This window comes from Mangifera indica, chromosome 19, assembly GCF_011075055.1.
Source record: "Mangifera indica cultivar Alphonso chromosome 19, CATAS_Mindica_2.1, whole genome shotgun sequence".
NCBI lineage: Eukaryota > Viridiplantae > Streptophyta > Magnoliopsida > Sapindales > Anacardiaceae > Mangifera > Mangifera indica.
In genome coordinates this window covers 10108884-10131548 of record NC_058155.1, presented here as the reverse complement: position 1 = coordinate 10131548, position 22665 = coordinate 10108884, and the positions used below count along the sequence as shown (strand labels likewise).

General features: G+C 34.8%; 2 protein-coding genes across 6 annotated transcripts; one reads left to right on the top strand and one right to left on the bottom strand.

Moving 5' to 3' along the window:
- Positions 1 to 653: 653 nt before the first annotated feature.
- On the bottom strand, positions 654 to 19923 carry LOC123202658 (symplekin). 3 transcript variants are annotated; one of them, XM_044618653.1, is made up of 27 exons: positions 19300 to 19923; positions 18679 to 18838; positions 18041 to 18133; positions 17367 to 17469; positions 17054 to 17216; positions 11495 to 11669; positions 10797 to 10925; positions 10080 to 10676; positions 9350 to 9970; positions 9059 to 9127; positions 8458 to 8571; positions 8123 to 8368; positions 7794 to 7841; positions 7513 to 7659; positions 6842 to 7006; positions 6677 to 6739; positions 6104 to 6214; positions 5929 to 6012; positions 5798 to 5845; positions 4782 to 4856; positions 3993 to 4088; positions 2967 to 3047; positions 2808 to 2879; positions 2034 to 2078; positions 1856 to 1939; positions 1665 to 1768; positions 654 to 1309 (listed from the first exon to the last, which is right to left on the bottom strand). In XM_044618653.1, exons 1-27 carry the CDS (start codon positions 19500 to 19502, stop codon positions 1195 to 1197), a joined length of 4011 nt encoding a protein of 1336 aa, XP_044474588.1. In that variant the 5' UTR covers positions 19503 to 19923; the 3' UTR covers positions 654 to 1194. The 3 variants fall into 3 exon arrangements, with proteins under 3 accessions (XP_044474588.1, XP_044474587.1, XP_044474589.1); XM_044618652.1 differs by having other exon boundaries at positions 17054 to 17225; positions 19300 to 19921; XM_044618654.1 differs by lacking the exons at positions 18679 to 18838; positions 19300 to 19923 and adding an exon at positions 18216 to 18295 and having other exon boundaries at positions 17054 to 17225.
- A 649-nt stretch (positions 19924 to 20572) lies between these two features.
- On the top strand, positions 20573 to 22077 carry LOC123202622 (ubiquitin-fold modifier-conjugating enzyme 1). Of its 3 annotated transcripts, XR_006499023.1 has the most exons (4): positions 20573 to 20996; positions 21077 to 21138; positions 21785 to 21900; positions 22001 to 22077. XR_006499023.1 is itself a non-coding variant. In XM_044618587.1 (3 exons), exons 1-3 carry the CDS (start codon positions 20664 to 20666, stop codon positions 21813 to 21815), a joined length of 426 nt encoding a protein of 141 aa, XP_044474522.1. In that variant the 5' UTR covers positions 20573 to 20663; the 3' UTR covers positions 21816 to 22077. The 3 variants fall into 3 exon arrangements, 2 of the variants coding, with proteins under 2 accessions (XP_044474522.1, XP_044474521.1); XM_044618587.1 differs by having other exon boundaries at positions 21785 to 22077; XM_044618586.1 differs by lacking the exons at positions 21785 to 21900; positions 22001 to 22077 and adding an exon at positions 21397 to 21738 and having other exon boundaries at positions 20575 to 20996.
- The last annotated feature ends 588 nt before the right edge of the window (positions 22078 to 22665 follow it).

The following is a 22665-nucleotide window of genomic DNA, read 5'->3' as shown; positions in this document are numbered from 1 at the left end:
CGGACGCAAAACGTGTAAGCGGAAAATGACAATTCCATTTGCACCACCCTGAGATGGATTCACTGATTTGAAACATTCATACGTACGTATGTTGAGGAACAATTTAATAAACCAATCCTAAATTATTATCTCAAAATTTATATAATTTATTTTTACACATAACATTTCTCATTTATATTATTAGTTTCCATACATATAATAAAACTAGTTGCATAAATAATATATATATATATCATATAATTTAATAATTTTAAATTAAAGATAAAATAAATTATTATTTACATATAACTTTATGTACATTATTTATACACATCACAAAAGAATTTATAACATTAAAATCTAATATATAGTGATTACAAATCTAATCATTATATCCGAAATTTATTCATCTAAATATTCTGAACAAGATTTCCTGGTTACCCAAACATATATATACACATACACATACCGTTGAACCATCTTTATACATCATTCACCATCCCAGCTATAAATAAAATAAAAGTAGTGAACCATTTCAGCTATGTTTTATTAATTAAGTGGTATATGCTCCATTATTTTTGGTATTTCATTACTTGGATTCTACATGCATACCATTTTTTATATTCTTGTCATCGCAATTTGATCTAAAATATAAGCAAGAGAAAAAAAAAAAATATTTCCCCATAATCGAGGAACAAGTTAGCAGAAAGGCAGGATTATGAAACTCAAAGCTCACACCGAGTATGAGTACCTGAAAGATCATCCTTTTAACCATACTATCACCCCTGCAGCTGGAGGGGTCATTACAAATCTGTGCTTTCCTTTATCACCTTACCAAAGACAACAAATCTATCCCCTTCAAATAAGATAAGCCCCTTAATCAAAATATAGGGGCCCTTTGGTTGCTTCTGCCATGAATTTTCAGCAGGCCACCATCTCAACAAATTTAGTTGAATATGCCCCCCCAGGTATGCAAAGTGAATCTCAAAATTCAAAGAATAAAAATTTTGACAGAAACGAACAAATAAATTTACAGCTATGTTACATTCAGATGAGCATTTTCCTCATGCCGACATGGGTTTTCACAGATGCCGTAAAACAAACATTGAAGTGATCGGCTTCAGTGGCTATATGAGATGCTAACTCGAGCAGAAGGAATGATCGTCCGTAATTACCTTGAGGCACAGAGGTCACTTCAAGGAAAGGTTGAATTTGTTACGTTAAAGTTGTTCCATGTACAGAAGAACCTGTATCCGAGGACTGCAAAGATGGCACATTTGCCTGCTGCAAATGCGGTTCATTTACAAGACCAAGAACTGCAAGTGTTGATCTGCCAAAATGTAAATACAAGAGGTTAACCAGAACATCAAATCAGTTACAGCTCTGCGACTGAGAATTTACAAGAAGCCAAAATGTTGGTGCGGGATGTTACAGATACGACAGTTTAAGTTATTCTTGTTACACATACAAAGGAAAAATCTTATCATCCTCTTCATCCAACCGGCATATCTAAAGAATCAGTAGTTCAATGTTGCAATCATTGAATCAATACATAATGCAACATTTATAAAAGGAAGCTTATTAAATCCACAAAGTCTGATATATTGAACGTAAAATATTCTAGAATATAGCAAAAAGCAGGGTTGGAAGATTTTTCAAATTTATCAAATCCAGGAAACCTGTACCTTGGTATTGAAGTTTTCACACTTGGTCGGCCAGCATATGCGGCTAGGGGACCTCTGAGGTTGGCGTATTTATTCAGAGCACTCTCAAGTTGTGGAGGTGGTAACTGAAATAAACGAATTGAGAGAAGGCTATAAACTCAATGCATCAAGAAAATATAGGCAATTTTCTACACTTAAAGACAATATACTACCTGTAGCAATACGGGAAAAGAATGTGGTCGTGTTTGAGACATGCATTTCAAGAACCCAACCCACAACTTTGGCATTCTCCAGACCTGTATATAAAAAGGAAAACAAACTATCAGCTCCAAACCTAATTAGACCCAGCATAACTCATTTTAAAATTACAGAAGAGACAAACAAGCATACCTGTTTACTCACAAGTTTGGATAGAATTTCCATAACAAAATCAACCTGAATACAGCAAGCATCAAAATAGATAATTTTTTTATCATCCTCCATATCATTTTATAATACAATTCATACTAATAAATAATACCACTCACAAAATGACATAAATTTGCTTGTAAGATTTTAACTGGAAATGACTGATGAGCCCAATGCAAAAGTAACCCCTCATCATGGGCTATGCTTTTGGGCTACTGATTATGTGAAGGCCCAAACAACACCCAGCAAAAAGAAAGAAAAGAATCAACTTACCAGAATATCACTGTAAAGCTAAGATATAAATAACTCAATTTCTTTATTCTTTCAACAAATAACAAAATACTTGAGTCAGACTTTAGCAGACCTAAAAGGGTATTCTGTCAACTGATAGGTAGGGAACACTGTCTCCTGATATGAGAATGAAACATATAAACTGATATTTGATTTTCAATGCAGATCTATTATATTTTTTCAGAGGACCATAACTTTTGTAGTGTATTTTATTTTATGCATAATTCCGTCATCATCTGTGTAATGCTATAATAACAAGACAATCACTTCTTCCACTGGAGAAGTTATCAAGGATTTGATTATCTTTTTTCAGCATTGTAAACAGAAGAATTCACCATTACCCTATGGCAGATCAGAGGAGAGTATTATAAACTGTCAATAATATGTTAACAATTTAAAAGGTCCAACATCTTTATAATTTTTAACAAGAGACAAGAAGCAGCAGAAAGAGAAATTTGAGTTTACCAGAGTAGGAAAAGCGTCAATTGCCTGAATTACTGTTCTCATGAAGAGTAGTGGCAAAGGAGTTTGATCAACCTGAAATAGAAACAAAAAAAATAAATAAATAACTTCATACATATCGTTAGATGCAAGTGTTCACAGATTGTGGATGATAATACATACCATGTGGTTCAAGGCCTTTGCCAAAACCTGCTGAGTGAAAACTGTGCGCTGCTCAAAACAGGCTGAGCAAGCATCTGTTATCTGAAAACATAAAATGGATTCTTAGTAGGAATCAAATTCACAGTCGACACATAAAAATTATGAGCACAACAGCTAATAAGTCCATAACTATCGTCTAGGCATGGCATAACGACCATCTAATGTGGGGAAAAAAAAAAAAAAACCTTGCATTATGCAACTCAACAGACAATGTATCATCAACAATCTTGAAGGCTTATTAAACTTTACAGTCCAAAGAATTTCTAGCTAAGCTCAAGTAATAATTAAATTCCACAGTCCAAAGTTTTGGATATCAATAGCAGAAAACATAGATCATCATTGCAAATTTGGAAGGCTCATATAGGTTATAACCAAACCCAGTCAACCAAAGAATATATAGCTAGTATGCTAGAATAAATTCGATGCTTAGACAAGCAGGCCCCTTCTGATCCAAACACAACTGGGCCTCATACAGATGAATGAGTAAATATTTCTAGACACAAATGAATGACGAAGGACGCGTGTATCAAATCCAATTAACTAAATAAAGTAAATTATTGAGTGTACTATTGCAAGATCCAAAAGTACACACTTCAGTGTTTTAATTAAACATAGCAAACATAATGACATTATTCAATCAAAACTCAAACAATCTAAAGTAACACCAATCCAGCCTTAGCTTGGGCTGACCAACCATAGCTGAAACAGGTTGGTTCTAATTTGGGCAACCCCAGAATTCTACTAATTACTCTACCAGGCCCAACCTAGTGAAACAGCATTCCAGTTTGATTATTTACTTTATATACAAATTAGGACAAGTTTTCTGGGCCTCAGCACATCATATAAACGAGATAAAACAGTTAGTGGACCAAGAGGGCGATGGGAATAATAAGTTTGATCTGAATGTGCAGTTTATAATACACAATCATGGTCAACCAAAGCGAAAAATTCCGAGACTATTTAAGTTCAGAATGACAAAAGACATGCCTTTTTCAGTGCAAGACCATCTCTCTCAGGAACAATTTCATGTATTGCAACCAACACTTCTACTGGAGTTAAAGCTGGGCCAGTATGAGCTGAACCCTGTCATAAACAATTATGAATTCTCAGCAATTGTCGATACCAAGAGAATAGAAACAGGCGGAATAGCATTTGTACTATATAGCAATATAAAACATGCCAATAACAATTATGACCTCGTAATAATCTTTATGATTCCAAGTCAACGGGGAAGGCAAAATGATATGTCAAAAGATTATAACATTCACATCAATTTTTTATAGCATTTAAATAAATTATTCTGCGCAAAGATAAAACTACAAGACCACCAAAAATGAACTAAAGCAAGTTCACTGTTAGAATTTAGAAAGCAAAAGAGAAATACAAAGTGCGTAAAATTAGCTTTGGAACTCTAGCTTTAGCAATATAACTAAATTTTCACAGCCACTATGGCATGACAGATCAGAGCAAGCAGCTTGTTCAGAACGTATAAACATAAGATAACTAAGCATCCATGCTTCTGATGAAGTCAAGACACTACTTTATATCTAAAAACTTTAAGCTCAATTTGAATCTGACTTAAATCAATCAATACTTGCCTCCTATAAGAAAATCAACGAGAGTGGCTTTACTTTTTTATAAGGATTACATAACAAAGCAATATGAAAACAACTTATAATAAGTAGCCAAAAAAAAGAGGGTTTCCGAATGTCTTAACAATTCCAAGAGAACCCAAACAGCAAATTATGAAGTCACATCAAAAGAATTCATGCACACCTGTAGTATGTGAGCAAGCGCCATCTGGAACTTTTCTAATGGAAGGTCAACAAGGCGTGGGAAAATAGGTAGCACCTGTAACATAAAAGTATTAGAACTGCAGTAGTATCATCAAATTTGACACTGGTAAGTTATTAAAAAAAAAAAAAAATCAGTGATGCTATTTTGTGCAATTAACAGGAAGATAGTGAGTTTAAGGGGTTATTTTCACAGAAGATAACTAAACAATCTGAATAACAAGTCATATTGTCATGTATCAATATACATTAAACTCTGCTTTTCAAATGCCAGGCTTGACATTGAAATCATAATATAACCAGTGGAACTTTACAAATCAATGTTGGACTGATGAGGCTTGAATTCTCTAATTCTAATTTCATTTTCTTGGTTCTTCATCTGCTGAATTTTTATCAAATACAAGTATAGTCAGACACGATAGCATCCAAAATACAGAAAAACTATCAAGGCAGCGAAGACCTTTTCATTTTGTTATGTTTTAGTAACATTACTGCATATATTCATTGAGATCTTGGTTTCTAAGGTCAAAATAAAAAATTCTGGATATCATAATCTCTTAAGAAACCTTTATTGCTCATGATCCTTCTTGGGTTAAGTATCTCCAATCATTTTACATATTTCACAAAATTTCAATCTGCTTTCACCCATCAGGATTTTCAAATTAGAAGTTAAATAAGGTACTTCAGTCCACTATCTTGCTAATCCAGGACCTTAACAGTAGAACATTCAATTGTTACTAGATAACCCATGCAGACCAAACAATACACAGTTATAATTTACATCTTTAAATTTATTGCATCAGTTAACAAATTACTTGGTAGCCATGAAATTTGTATATAATCTCATCCACTCAAAGTGTATAATGGTCACAACTTGTTGCATAATTTGCATATAAAATTGGGCCCTTGATCCGAACCCATATGAGCAGAATTTTTCATGGGGCATGAAAGACATAGTGTCATGACAGTTGATAGGAAAGAGAAACTTCGGAAGCAAACCTCATTTTTGGAAAGTGAAGAAAGCATAGGAATAAGAATTGTGGCATCCTGCAAAACAATAAGGCCTGTTATGACAAAAGTTAAATTATAGGTCAAAGTAAAGACACATATGCTCTGATCATGTGAAGAACCTTTAACTTAGTTTCATATAAATGTTTAACAGTGGCAATTAGACTGGAAGAAGGAGTTGTTTCTTGGGTCAATATCTGCAGCACCTAGCCAAAAAAGAGAAGACTACTATCAGCATCAAAAGAAGAGTTCGAGGATAAAAAAGAACAGTCAGAAAAACAAGAATAAGAGACTAACTAGAGTCAAGAGATTTTCGCTTCCTTGTGGTGGATCAGATATTATATGCAATAATTCTGAACAAGTTGAACCCAAGGCCCTTACAAGAATTGGAATATGGCGATGAAAAGCCTGTGTAATCCCAAAGGGGTAAGAATTAACAAAGAGATACATCAACCCAGTTAAAGCAGATATTATTAACTGGAAAAAAGTGATATGTGGGTGGAAATCAGAGTAGTTTGGCCATGCCAACTGTTGAAAAATACTCATGCTGAAATCCTATATAATTTCACAAAAGCACTGTAAGGGTTGCAGCATATTAAACAGCCATCAATAATAACCAGAGACCCCTCATTTAACCTAGGAAAACTCATGTTAGACATCATAATGTAACTGCTGCTATGGCTACAAGGCAATCCAAATTAGGGAAAACTAATCCCTTTCTGTGTGTACCCATATTGAAATTCATGTGATAACCAGACACTGCATCAATCCACCATCCAGAGTAACACTTAAGGCATCTGTTGAAAATCTAGCACCTCATCTATCAACAATTATAATGATTGAGATATACATAACAAGAATAAAACATACCTGCTTTACTGCTTTTGGAGCTCGTACATAATTATCAAAAATAAGTCGAAGAAGACTAGGTTTCTGAAAGAAAAAAATAGCTGCATCAGTTATTCCAGAAACTAAACCATAAAGGAAATTTCAAAATCATTAGTTTTATTGGAACTTGAAAAATCATAGACTAACCTTTGTACATAAAGCAAAAAATAACGAACTGAGACGTTGAGCTTCAGGAACTGATACAGTTGAAACACTATGAGCAATAGGTTGAGCACCCCCCACAGAATCCATTTCAGAGGTCCTAGAATCTGAAACTTGGGAGCCACTAATGGATGTCTCCTGACTTCCAACCTGAAATTATTATTCAGCATGCAAAATGAAGTGAAACAATTCCTGAAAATGGGAAAAGATGTAAGAAGGCAAAAGTTGTTTTCTCTTCCTCATGCTCTTTCAATTGACCTGAAAGGTTTACTTTTTGACATGACAAATGTTGGATAAACTGTAGATGCATTTGTATATCTCATGCTGGTGTGATAAAGGTGTTATTTGTAACATAGCCACAGTTGTTTCTAAATCATAAAAGACTGTAATCTACTGGAGCAAGATGCATTTCAGACCTTGAAAGTGGGCACTATGGCTAATTAACATGTAGACTTAACTGCACAGCCCACAGCGACAGTCTCAGCCAGACACATATGAACTAAATGCCAAGGCAGAGAACGTTGTTGACACAGATATGAACTTAGCCAACAAGAACTTGAATAGTTGGCAAGCTATTGAGAACAGCTTAGATTCTGGAAAGTATAAAATAGCACATGAAAGGGAAACAATGACACAAATAGAAACATATTGCGTACCTCCCTCTCAGCTCTTTGATCAATGGACCCAGGCTTTAAATGCTGTACATCAGAAGGATACTGATCTAGAGCAGACAGCATCATATCTGTAGCATATTGCTCAATATTTTCAGTTATATAGCTTACCTGAAAAAGTTTGTTTGACACCTGTCAACATGAAAATTAGAAAATTGAAAGATGATTAGTATCCTTGACGCCTGCAGAACTGATATAAAGTCCATGGTGATTAGATTCTTCTTTTTCCATGGTCCAAGATGTTAATGAGCAGTAGGTTTGCATACCAGCCTAATAGCTTTTGCTCGAATTTCATCTTGTGAATGAACAGCACACTGCCATAAGTGAACAACACATAAGCGAAAGTACATCTATGCTATTAATGCTCAACTGTATCAAGTAACCACCTAACCAAAAGTTTAAACTGATAAGGCCAAACAATAACATTCAAGCCCTCAACAAATAAATGGTTTGATTTACACACACACACACACCTACTGCTTCACCAATATCCATGTGACGTTATTGTCCCACACAGTTAAGCATGACTATCACAAGCGTTAAAATTCAGAAACATGCAAACAAAAAATTTCAATCCATGATATGCCCAAGTTACCTTCAAAGCTATATCTAAACAGGCAAGCCGGTTAGTTGGGCGCCCCAAAATCAAACTCCAAACGGCCCCCAGGCCCTGTGTGACACGCTCACCATCACGGACCTCTTTTCCATGGAGATCAAAAACATCGGAAGAACAGAGATTATCCAACAAATCTAAGCCAGAGTCAGGTAGAAATGGAACTTCACCAAGAAGCCTACTAAAAGACTTGTCCGAAGCCGGGAAAGCATCAAGCAAAGATTTGGCCTATATCAGTACATTGAATTAGTCAATAATTCTAATTCCCAAGCAAAAAAATAAATAAATAAGGATGAGTTGGCTGAATCTGTGCCTACCACTGCCAAGAGGAATTTCTCATACACAACAGCAGCATTCGAAGAACTTTCACTTGAACCCAAGATCATAAGAGAATACAGATGGTAAAGAACATGCTGTACAAGCTCATGCCCCTGACATAGAATAAAGAAAAAAAAACAAAGAACCATTTGAGAACTGAAATATTAGAATATCACAAACAAGCCAATGAAAAAACAAATCAACAAAGTCCAGCCCAGTGTATATGTTCAGGATATCCACTCCACCTTCATCAACTCCATCAGCTCATATTATATTTGAGAAATAGCTAACAAAGGCCATAGAGATAGTAATCTAACAGAAAAAAAAGAGTTTAGAAGAGCAATGGTCTTCTTAAAAACCATGCAACAAACACAATGGATTCAAATAAAGAGAAAGGAAAGCTATGACATTTCAATATTTCATTCAGAGCACCATGACAGAATTGTAGCAGCTACTAAAAGGACTCAAATATAGGAAGCAAGCTAAACACCCTGTGCAGTTTTCAAACTTTTTGGATTTCAGCGAATCAAGTTTGAACCATTAGATTGCATGCTGATTTTATATAGGGTTAAAGATTGTCACAACTCAGAAAGAAAATACCTTTTGCTGTTGGTAATTTACTACTACATGTTTTTGCAGCATCACAACTATCTCATCATCTGCATCAATCTGAAAAGAAAAAAATTATATATAATATTATTTTGTAAAATGCTTATTTCATAAGCAGTTGCAGGAAGAAAGCAATAAACAATGGTATATGCCGCTCAAACATTATATAAATAATTTTGGAAGAACAGCCTCACGATTTAATTTTGTCAGCAAAGCAAGGAAAACGCTCCAAGAAGATTATAACTCAACATCCAGAAAGAGGTGACTGATCATATTTCTCACCTGGGTGATCAATTGAGCAAGCAACCCCTTGCATGTCTCACTACACCCCGTCTCCATAAGACGTTTGTAAGATTCAATTATCTGTTCAATAGCTAATTTTCTTACACTGCTTTGCTGTTCTTCAGTCAGCTCAAAATATAATGGCGGCGGAGGTAAATCTTGACAGGTCTCCTCAGATGCAGATGCATTAGAAACAGCTGGAGAACTCTGATCAGGTTCTTGCAAACCTGAAGTACCAGTCCCATGCATTTCAACATCAGACACCTCCACTGCAGTAGAATCTTCGTCAACTGCATGAAGAGAACTGGCATGATCTGACAAAGCGAAAGTCTCTGAACTATGGACAATTTCTTCAGATCCAACAAGTCTATCCTCCTTTGGATTAGGTAGATCAATTCTAGAAACTGATGGGCTTTCTAGATTCTTATCATCACTTTTGGCGCTAGTCATTGCAGGTGTCAAAGGATTTTCAGCAGTTGCCATAACAGCTAGTGAAGGAGGCCTACTTACAGAAGCAGAACCATCAAATTCAGATTGCACAGGACCAGCATCATCTGCAACAGGTATGGACGGAACTCCAGCAAGTGTTGCGACACGCCGGGGATCCAAGCGCCGGGGATCCTGAATAAGCCACCAGGAACATATTTTAAATATGAAGGAATTTAATCCCAAATCTCTAATAAACTGTGAACTGTATAAGTTAAAATAAGTAAAACAGAAAAGTAGTAACCCTTCTCGGATCACGTTTAGAATCTGCGGCAGGAATGTTGATGGCGGTTGTATCAGACAAAGATGAAGCTGAAGAAAGAGGTACTTGTAATTGTGTAGTGAGAACTGGAGATGGCATGGCATTTATTTGTGTGGAAAGTGCTGCAACCTGGGCAGAACTACTTAAAGAGCTTATCTGCTGAGCTACTGGTGAGTTCCCAAGCCTTGTCAAAGGTGGGGGGGTCTTAGGTAGGTGCCTCATATTAGTTATAACAATATCAGCCAACAGATCAGGATGAACATTTGAAATAAGTATCTCAAGAGATTCAGCACCCCTCTCTCCTTCAGCAAGCAAGGCACCAATCATCGCAATCATTTGTTCCACAGGAGTCAAATCACTATCCAAAAGAGGAAGATTAGAGGACACACCATTAACAGGAACTGAATCCTGTCCAGGACCATTTATTTGAATTGAGAAAGCAGATTGGGTGTTAGGACCATAACGGCTATACTTAGAAGGTGCCTCAGGACCATTATTAATCTCTTCACTATCTGAAGGCATAGGCCTTTTTCTTGACAGATCCCCTGAAACAGGCAGCTGGGATGATGATTGATCATCCTGATAATCAAAGAAAACATTAAATTGAGGAAATGCAAATTTGCTAAAAAATAGGTGACTAGATTCTAATATTAGAGAAACTTATGATCAACATATACATAAACATAACAAGTTAATTACCCTGCCCAACCGAGTTTCACGTGAACCACGCTCAGAATTTTTTATCATTTTATCAACTTGTCTAACAACTTGATCCGCAGCTTCCCCAGCATTCATTGCTCTTAGAACTCTAAGCAATCTGTCTCTGGACTGGAAACAAAACAAAGGCTGTCAATCAAGACTGGGCGAACACCTAAAGAGATTTTTTAGTTAGTGTTCAAATATGAATGGACTGATGGGTTGAGTTTCCTTTCTATGTTTGTTTAGTCATAAATTCTCCATATGGAGCCCTAGTCATGTAACCTTTCATTACCATTTGACCTTCGGGGAATTCTTTCAATCAAGAGAAATTGCAAGCATAAAAGCTAAAGCCGATTATGGGTGAGATGCAACATTAATGTTCTCCTGTTACCATACAGACTTGAAATTCATAATTTCAGCAAGTTTGGTAATGGAAATCCACTGCCCACAGAGAAAAATCCAAATTTTCGTTCAAAGCCAATATAACCTAACAGGTGAAAATTCTATATCTCGTTGAACAGAACTCTTATTTTTTGTAATATAGTAAAATTACAGCTAAAAGAATCATGATTTCCCAAAAATTGTTCTTTCACAAATTTTTTGAAAAAATATAACTTCCAACTACAAAAAAAAAATAAAAGAAGCATAAATAACAAAACATTTGTTAAACAAAGGGTTCACCACAATGACAACTTTACCTCCATGATGACTGGGTGAGTACACCTAAGAAACCCCAAAAAGGCAGTCCTTAAGGAGTAATGAATACTGGCACCATGACATCCCTTCAGTGTCTCAAGGTTCGGATTAAAATCAAACAGTGCAGAAAGAATAGCATCATACTGGAGCGGCCTCTTCCTTGCTATAGCTGCAAGACTACAAAAAATTAAATACATTGTTAGATGATATTAAACAAAAAATTGGTAGTTATGATAGGAAGAACAAAGAATTTAAAAGTTCACATAAAACAACCAAAGTCATGAGTAAAATGACAGCACAAGATTAAGACATAAATAAGGGGAAAACATAGTTAGATATTCAAGCTTGAAATTTAAGCTATAGGGTTTAAATAAGTCCACATGTATTCACCAAATATTAAGTCACCAAGCATCTTGCAAATGCTGGAATTTCAGCACAAGATTAAAACATCACGTAAAACAACCAAAGTCGTGAGCAAAATGACAGCACAAGATTAAGACACAAAAAAGGGAAAACATAATTTGATATTCAAGCTTGAAATTTAAGTCCACATGTATTCACCAAATATTAAGTCACCAAGCACCTTGCAAATGATGGGATTTTATGAGGTGAGAAACAAAAGTTTCAGACATTAAATATATTCAAGCAACCAATAAACATAAAAATTTAACCTAATAGATAAAGGCCCCAACCATAGTATTTAAGATATAATACAACTCCTAAGATGAACCAGCACTTGCACATGAACTAAACCAACCAGCCAACAATAGTATCTAAGTTCATAGAGTCTATAATCTACTTCCAACCTGAAAAAAGAGTTGTGTTACCAGAACAGACAAGTATGTGGACACCTTAATGATATCTGTTTATGACTGACATCACAAATCTTCACAGAAAACTTAAAGCATCATTTTTTTTTCCCTGGAAAGATAAATTTCTCAACCAAAAATACAAAGGTCAAAAGCAAGAACAGCAAAGCAACAAACTCTCACTGTCCCACACAAGGAGAAAATAACTTCATCAAATAATATACAAAAAGTAAAATGCAAGGTATGAGAACAAACAACTTGGAGTTAATTACCCATTCTAGACAGAAGAAGTATGCAATCAAAATGAACACTTATGACAGAAATACACAGAACACAGTTAAAAGGCCCAAAGTGCACCCCTAGTGAGCTACAACAATATAGAGAACAACCACACATATATCACAGAATGCATACAATACAACAAATAATAATGCAACACAAATTTCCAGCATGTTGTAACTCCAAACCCATTCATTACCACTACAAACACCTCATCTAACCGGTTGTTTTACACCCCACCACCTCTGAGGTTTATACACCAACTTGCACAACGTCTCATCCTCATAATAAATGTCATGTCTACCACGTCTAAATGATCATTTTTAGTCATTCCACAACAATACAAAATTTTCAAATTCAAATTTAAGTACATTGTATGAGCTATGCAGATATTCAAAGTCCTTTTAAATATATTTTCTGTTCATCAACAAGAATATCCACATACAATACAAATTCTGATGAGTCAAGAAACTGCTCAATGCATAAAAGTTCTACATGATCTACTCAGATAAACAAATAAGACATAATACATAGGTGCAGACAGATAATAATCCATGCCACCATGTCTAAAACGTGCTTCTTCTTTAAACCCACCTCTGCAAAGGAAACCTATAGAGATATAAAATATCTTGAAATAGTTCGCCGTATTTTATAAATACGCTAATCTAAGTAATGAAAAGACTAGCCACCTACAGCAAATGTTCACAACCATAAAATCACTAAACTCTTTATCAGCATGACCCACCACCATGCTTTAATTAACCTTAATCCTAACAAAATAAGTAAGAATTTCTAGGGACAACGCATCTAAATATAAGGACCATAATTTTCTTACGAACCTGCACTTTCTTTCACAGTAAAAGGGAAATACAAAAAAGACCGGTGTGAGTAATATAAATGGCAACCTGAACATGATATTGCTTCTTTTACGTGACCCACAATTAAAACTTATCTATGCTGAAAATGTTTTCCTGACAACTTGACCATACTCTTAATGATAGTTCTTACAAACACCATTAAAAACTAAAGCACTGGCTTTACAAATTATAGTAAATCTACATTAAAATAAAGTTAACTCTACAAAGTTACAATTAAATTTATTCTCCCTCTCCTCAACCATTTCTATCAACATTTCTACATGGCATCAACATTTCCAACCATATATCCAATCTCCTCAAGTAGATACTTAATCACAACATAGACAATGTAGAGTCTAGATTATCACAACAATAGGGTGATTTGGTAAAGTAACACAGACACATTCCGCATATTTTTCATTAGCATATGCTAACCACCTTAATATGCACAACCAAAAAAATAAAATAAATCTGAAAAACCAGAAGCTCAAAATACTACAACAAGAATATTGACATCACCATCTATAGAAACAATAGGTCAACAGTTTCAAATCAAATAAGATAGTAACACATGCATCTGAACAAAAACTTTTGAGTAAATAAGTCAATTTTAAATGTCATTCAAATGCAAATTTTGTGCATCAGACTTTGCAGCATTTAAAGTTCCCAAGTCACTTGTTGCTTTAATATATGATACAAAACATGCATCAGTAGCTTCAGCTACATTACAACAGAACAAACCACAGCTTTCACTGACAAGAAGCTTGTCTTAGCTGCACATTGCTAGAAAAGAGCAGGACTGCAACAGATAAGAAGATAATAATAATAATAATAATAATAATAATATTTCTAGATCAACTATTGGATAAAGTTAGTTGAGATTGATGGAAAATTAGCCATACTAAAATATATATATATATATACATAAGAACTAATTCATTCATTGTCCCTTAAGTAGTAGTCCTACACTTACAGCAGAGTAACGGACTGTTACAATTCATGACTGATAAGGGTATTGAACAACTGACAACTTCTACAATCCAGTTTAAATTAGTCTGAAATGCCCTTAAGGAAAATATACTCATTGTGGTGACTTTCAATGGTTTGATCAAGCAAGTAATTTAAAATGTTATTTTAATTCCATACATTCTGCACATATCATTGTGCCTCATTATATATGGTTAATGGCTTCCTCATCAACTTACTGCTGGCTAGAGATGGTGTTTTGTTTCTTATTCTGGGCTGAATAGACACCTGTGTTACACAATATTATTACATAAGGGTCCAACTGACCACCTACCAAGTGAGAAGTAACAGAACAAAGACATCATCTATTTAATCTATCAGGTTGTAAGTATCTCAATAATATAAGCTGGCTTACTGTTTATAGTGAAGTCAAAGTATAAACAGATACAGTCCGATAAAAGAAATGCAGTGTCACAAAAACATGTGATGGAAAATCGAGAACCACAATAACTGAAGAGCAAAAATATCAGGAGCATCCCAAGTCAAAAAGAACTTTTAATTATTAAAGGTATTTAGTGTGCATCAACTGTTATAAAATGATTAATACATTTTAAATAGTCACACATCAGTAGCTGTACACACACAGCAGAAACTCAAACAAAAGTATAGTAAATGGTCTAACAGTTTACAAAAAATAAACTGCATTGCTGGACTGCGAAGTTTCTCTCAGTAGATGAGTTGAACAATTTATTCATCGCTTAACCATGCATACAATGGACAATGCCGCTCCTTAGTACCCAAAAAAGTGAACATTGTCTAGCCCTGTAAGTCCCAAAATCTGAAGCACCAATGCAGCAGTTTCCAATGCCATTTAACTCCTCAAAGAGAGCTGATCAGCATGCTGCTTTGATATCACAAAAAAGGCAGTTGAACTTGTCCTACAACCTGTTCCAAGTCTCCCTCCAAAATTTTAAAAGATATTAAAACTGTGGGGAAAATGCAGTTTACTCCCTTTATGCATAACAAGACTTGAAGTCCACCAGTAATTGGAATAAAGTATACGATGATTAGTGAAAAAAGGATCACAACTGCATGACACTAATTTCAATAAAATATTCATGCTTCAATGTAGAACACTAGAATTGCTATTGATCAATTACCTTCATATGAGGATGAATCTCAAATCCAACCGAGAACCATCCAAGACCCCAAAAATATACAGAAAATGAAAGACAATCAAGCGAAACTGCTGAAAGTGATATCTTAACCATATTACTAAGAAGGAAAAAGGACTTTATATACAATTATCTCAGATGAATTCTTCAAAGATATTATCATAATTGGTAATATAGCAGATATACTAATGCATATGCAGTATAGGAGCCACCCAGAGTGACCTCATTAAACTATTATATGCACTGGTCCATGCAAATAACTAACTAAAATGAACCATAAAATAACGAGTCAATACTTTAAACATGTAATAGACCCACATGTAGGCACACATATCTGGATACATAATTATACATATAGGAGTCAATATACAGCTCTCAAGAAAGCATTTAAAGTAAAGAGAACATTAAAATAAATGGTAACGTCATCAAACAGAAAGAAATCCAACAGTATCTATCGACTAAAGCAAGCAAACTATTGCGGATGACTGGCAGTATCTTCCTCTGTCAAGGGAAAGGTATCAACTTCTTGCATCAAAAATAAAGTCAAAGATCAAAATCAGCACTTTAAACTACCACAAACTTGGTTGATGCCTTATTCAATATCAACTTTTTTAAGAGAATAACTATTCTGACATCTAAAAATATTCTGCACAGAACTTTTCTCTTATAGTAAAATGTATTAAATATAGCAGAAACTGCCACAAACTAATTACACATATGGTATTCAAGATATGCCCCTAGGATATCCCTATAACTGAGAAATTCACAAAGATAAAAAAATGAAAAAGAAAATAAAAGCAAGAACAAAATATATCTGAGAAAGAATGACAGCAAAGTGAGAGTAAATTTATAAATTTCAGCCAAGTAGATAAAAAGAAACAACCACACTAATATGACCACTACCAAAAAAAATTTATATTTCATAATACAATATTCCCCTATACAAGGTCAATAACACTAATCATGCAGCCCTATTTTACCCTGCAAGAGCCATGGTTTCAGATTCAGCCAACGGCATGATAACTCCAGGAAAAAAAGTGGACTCCAACTAAACAGAGGCTAAAATCTCACTGAGTTAATCCTATGATGAAGTAAAGTAAGAATTTGAAGTACAAGTAAAGCTTAAAAATTGGACAGCAAAACCAGAGAGAGAGAGAAGAGAGCAGCTAAAACAGAATATTGTTTTTCAACTAAAAAGTTTAGCCCGTTAGAAGATAAAATACTGAGCCACAGCAATATGGGTACAAATGAAAGAAAAGAGGAAAAGCCCAAAGCTACAATTCATTTCTATTAATGACATATATGATTGACCATAGATTCAGTGCGGATTGAAATATAAAGAACTAAAGGAAGGTACAAAATGGAGTTACTGGGTGAGGATTTTGCCAAGAGAATTAGGCGAAGGTACAAAAAAATTGCCAAGCACAAGAAATCATAGATGAGCATAATTTGGTGACTGGTAAGTATAAACTCACCAATTGACAACAGCTATTGTCACTGGACCAGGGAGATTACTAGCTGATTGCAATAAATCCAATAGAGTGGCTAGCATCCTATTTGCTTCTGACATAAGTGCAACAGGATCTAAAAACGGGTGTCCACCCTCCAGCCGCGATATATTGAAAGCCTGTTTACCACCTGTTGCAGCTAAAAGCCAAAAAAAATCTAGAGATTAAAATTTCAAGAAAAATTGGTTTTCAAAAAGATCCAAAAAAGGCCACAGGAGCTTTCCAACATCTTAAGTATATATATAATTACTTTAAGCCCTCAAAACTCAGAAAGCAGTACCTTCAGTGGTAAACTTTTCAGAATCATTTGCATCAGAGGTAAAAAGCAGAACATATATTTCCAAAAACTTCAGTGCCAGCAACTTTGTCCCAACGAATCCAGGCTAAATTATATAGTTAAAAAGAGAATAAAGTTAGGCCAATGTGTAAGATAAACAGTATGAAAGAAATCTCAAACTACATAAATTATCAATATGATTACATGCATATCAGAATTAACAAGCAGTAATTTAGGAAACGGTTAAAAACAAAAAGAAACAAAAGCAATGGTAATGCAATTGCTAAACCCTCAAACAGTGTCTTTGATTGATAACAAACAGAAAAGATGACATATATTTAGAAAACTTCCTAAAGACGGTTACCTCAAATGGAAGCTAAAGCGTATTTAGCATGAAAAACATTGTTATTAAACAATGTGAATACTTTAAATAGAGCACAAAAGCCTGATACTTATTTGTGATCCAGATTTCAGGTAAGCTAGCAAGAAAATGCAATAAAACTAGAAGGAAGACAGAAACTCAAAAAGTTTTTCCTCCCAAACAAACACAAGCATTCGATGCACTAAACTTCAGAAGCAATGCACAATGAAGCGTCAGTTTGAGAGTATGCATTGTCACAGCTTTAATAAGGGAATGGGTAGGTCTTTAACAGCAAACCAAAAAAGATTGTTCATACCTCCAATGCAATTGAAAAGATAGCATCCTTAAACCTAACCATCCACGTCCAAAGTTCTTCAAGCCACCGCTCTACTTTACGAGGCCAATGAAACTATTTTTCAAAATAAGCATTAAAATTATACACTTGCTATGAGAATAAATCAGAACATGACTTTGAGGTAGAGATATTCAACCATAATTTGTGAGAATTTTTCAAATAAAGCAACACTGTCTGCTTTCCCTTCCCATCCACTGGTGTTTGATCCATCCTCCCCTTGGTAACACATATATTGTAATATATCAAAAAAGCACTGGAAACTCCATAAAAGTGTTCTTTTCCATGTGCGCACACACACACACACAGATCCATAGAAAAAATGATCATAGATGAGACATGCACGTAATATTAAATAACATTTTACTCATAAAACTACTGAACGAAACCAAAAACAGTCCATGACAATCAACAAAATACTTTCTAAATCAAGTTGTTTGGAAATACACCCCAAATTCCACAAACTTCAATCACCACAAATCTTAAAGAACGGAAAACTTTAATAGCTACAAGATGCATTATTCAAAAATATTATAAACTATTTTTTTTCTACAACACAAAAGAAATTGAAGATGATAAAAAGTGTTGCGAAAGAGAGAAACCTGTAATGCTATATCCTCTAGAAAGTGACAAAAGAAATTCGTGCCAGTAACAATAGATTGTTTTGCAACACTAGGGTCACTATCCTTCAAAAACGCTAATATAACAGGCATAAGAATATAAGAATGCTCCATTGCTTTCAACCCAACATCCTCAATTGTCCTGAAAACCATAAATAAAGTAAAGCAAAGGGCATTGAGTTGTTAGACAAAGGCATAAACACCTGACACATATAAAAGGCAAATAAGACAGTGCCAAGAGAGACATGAATATCCCCATGCATATCCTGGCGCACATATGAATTACAGAGTATAATCAGCCAGAATACAGAAAGTAATTCCATTACATGGGTGAGAAGCAAACTGTACAACTGAAAGTAATGCAAACAATTAAGTCTTAAATGTCATCAGCAAATAACTCTCGTAAATTTTTCACTGATTCAAAAAACATGGCTGAAGAGACAAACCCCTAGCAAAACGGAAGAATAAATCTCACAAAGATATTCTCAAATGCCTCACTAACTAAACAATTACAACTTGGAAGGAACAATATAGCCAGACTTCCAAACAAATATAAGGTCAGAAACGGTAATAATAATACGAAGAAAGGTTTTGTGAACTCACTCGATAAGAGACTTTCGAACAAGAGTTTCAGGAGAAGAATGAAGCTCGACCAAGTAAGGGAAGAGCTCAGCCGCAAAAGACGGGTCAGCAGACGACAAAATACCTCTGACCTGCTTTAACGAAGAAAGCTTAACGGCCAAATCACCATGGTTGTTCGCCGCGGCGAGAAGCGAGAGTGCTTGGTCTCTAGAAGGCACGGCCATGTTCAATTAAGAGAGATAAACGGCGATTTGGTATGATTTAGGCGGGTTAGGGTTTTGAGGAGTGTGAGGGTTTTTTCGAATGGAACATGGATTCCTGGGAGGATAAACCAAAAAAAGCAGTGACGAGAGATTTTAAATAAATAAGATGGCTGTAGAAGGGGAAAGGGGCGCGTCCAGTTTTATTTATAGAGACGAAATTTAGGTCGATGTGGTTCTGAGTTTAGACAGAGTGAGCGAAACCATGAACGGCTCACATCTTCCTCCCCTTTTTCTTTTTTTAATAATTGAGGGAAAATTTTGAAGAATATATATACAAACAACACATAATTATGAGAAAATTTACAGATTTTCATGGCACTGGTTCACATATTTGGTGCATCATTTTGGATGCCTGAAATATAACAACATGGCTATAATGGGCCTCGCAGTTTACATTCACTTCAACATGAAGGTTATTGAGATGCTTATGTTTCTATTGAAAATTTATTAAATAACTAAAATTTCAAATTCCCTTATTTAAATCCCTAAAATTTTACTATTTTTTATTTATTAAAGAATTCAAATTAATTCATTCTTTTCTAAAACAAAATAAAACAAATATCTATAGTGAGATATTATGAGATGTTGTCATAGTTTTATAACATAATTCTAACTTATTTTTTCCAAAAAAGAGTAATTTTATAATTTTTCATATATTTGAGGGGTATAATAAATTACTTTTATTATTTGAATAAGTCTAATTAAGTACGGTGTAATACGTTATACAAAATCGATTTGATATTTGTCATAAGTAGTGCTAGAAGATGCATCAGAAATTATAAAAAGAATCGTTGGAAAGGCTGTAAAAAGTATCATGAGATTGGTTAAAATCATTGGTATACTTAATTTTTTGTATTTATACATATAAATAATTGTATTAATCGTTGTATTTTTTTGTAATTAGGCCTGGAAGACTGACTACGTATTAGTCTTCTTATATAAAATTTATAATTAGGATATTCTTCTAATTTAAAAATAATGAAATTACAGTTATATCCTCAACAACTTACTTTTCCTGGCCAAACCAAAATAACCAGACGAGCTCGGTGATAAATCGAATCAGTTCATCAAAATTCACAACTCGCAAAATCGAGTTTTAGGCTTAGGGTTTGAGTTAGCGAGATGGAGGGATGGGACCCCAACACGAAATCAACGTTGACCCATATACCGCTATTAACGACGAAAGCTGGTCCTAGAGACGGCACGGCGTGGACGCAGAGGCTTAAAGAGGAGTATAAGGCTTTGATTGCATACACACAGATGAACAAGTCCAACGATAACGACTGGTTCCGCATCTCTGCCGCCAATCCTGAAGGGACTCGTTGGACCGGAAAGTGCTGGTACGTCCATAACCTCTTGAAGTACGAATTCGATCTCCAATTCGACATTCCGGTTACTTACCCATCCACGGCGCCCGAGATCGAGCTGCCGCAACTCGATGGAAAGACGCAGAAGGTGATATCTTTTTTTAAACGCTTTTCACATGTGCTTTTTATCTTTTTATTGTTAACTTTGGGTTTTTGGTTATTTTGTAGATGTATAGAGGAGGAAAGATTTGCTTGACCATACATTTCAAGCCGCTTTGGGCCAAAAATTGGTAATTTTTTTTAACACTTTCGATTATTTGTTTCTGTATTTTGGATCGTTGAATGAGATGATGAATTGAATTATATGGTTTTGGTGATTTGTAGGCGCCCCACAATTTAATCAATGAAACTTAAATTGAAATTATCAACTTGGTGATATTATTATTTATTTGATAGACACTCATAATACGTATAATGCATTATATTTTGCAGTAATTGAGTGACAAAATTTGTTATTAACATGCAATTGACTTGTTGTGTTGCGGCAGTCCTAGGTTTGGTATAGCGCATGCACTTTGTTTGGGTCTTGCTCCATGGCTCGCAGCTGAGGTTCCCATTCTTGTTGATTCCGGCATGATTAAACATAAAGATGATGTGAGCTCATCTAGTGAGTCTTAGTTATCTAATGTAGTACTAAGGTTGTAGAAGTAATGCTCAAGTTTTAGAGTTTCTGCTTTGTTCAATGAAATAAGTATCGAGAAAGTATGCATAACGGATGCATTGATATACAGTTGTCCGGAAAATGTTAACTACAGTTAATGTTATTATCTATGTACTCTCGAAACTCTTTACAGTTTTCAGTTTAAAATGCATTTACATACTGAATTTCAGACCGCCCTATTTAATTTTAGGATATTGTGGTTTGGCTTTCAATAGGTGTATTCAAAATTTGGCTGCAAAATCATGATGTGATCTGAAGGATTGAATAAATATGGTTCTGTGTTTTTCAATCTGTTTTGGTGTCTGTGGCATCAGCTGTATTGATAGATCAGGTTAAGGCAATAACTTTGTCTACATTTCTCTATTATGCCAAATCTATACATGTATAATTTTTGGTTAACAGTGTTCTTGATTCAGATTATTAATTTTCAGTGGTCAGTGATAAGGGGCCAACCATGTTTGAAGATTGATCATAGTGACATTTAGAATAAAGTAAATATTTTGAAGGAGTTTGTGTTTGTTGGTCAGATGAACTATATGTGTTGCATTCAAATTTGATCGTGTTAACTTCCATTTTGTATTTTGTAATTTGAGATTGATAGCTGATGTGAGGGGGAATTCTTGGTGGAATGAGTTTAGGATAGTTTTTATAGTTGGAACTTTGCTATCATAAATAAGAAAATGTAGCTTCACTATTATATAGGATTATTTACATTGTCGATGAAATAATATCTGGGCCTCACACAATCGGAGACCTCTCTAACCACAAGAATGAAATTTACACGGTGCACTCCCTGTGTTGAATGTTGTGCAAATAGTCTAGCCAATCCAATCAAAGATAAAATTCAAAACCTATAAAATGCATGTTGATCAGCAGCTCTGCAAGATTACGTACTGAGCTAAGAAAAGCAGAGTAAGTATGTGTGAATTGAATTCAAGTGTAGATATGTATATGTATGTATGTATTATGATACGACCATACTGTGCAAGTCTTTTTCGATCATCCAATGTCTTCCAACTGTCCTCTGTTTAATATATAGAACCAGTAGCTAGGATCTCCTCACTCATTGTTATCTTCCCCAATCTTGTGATCCATG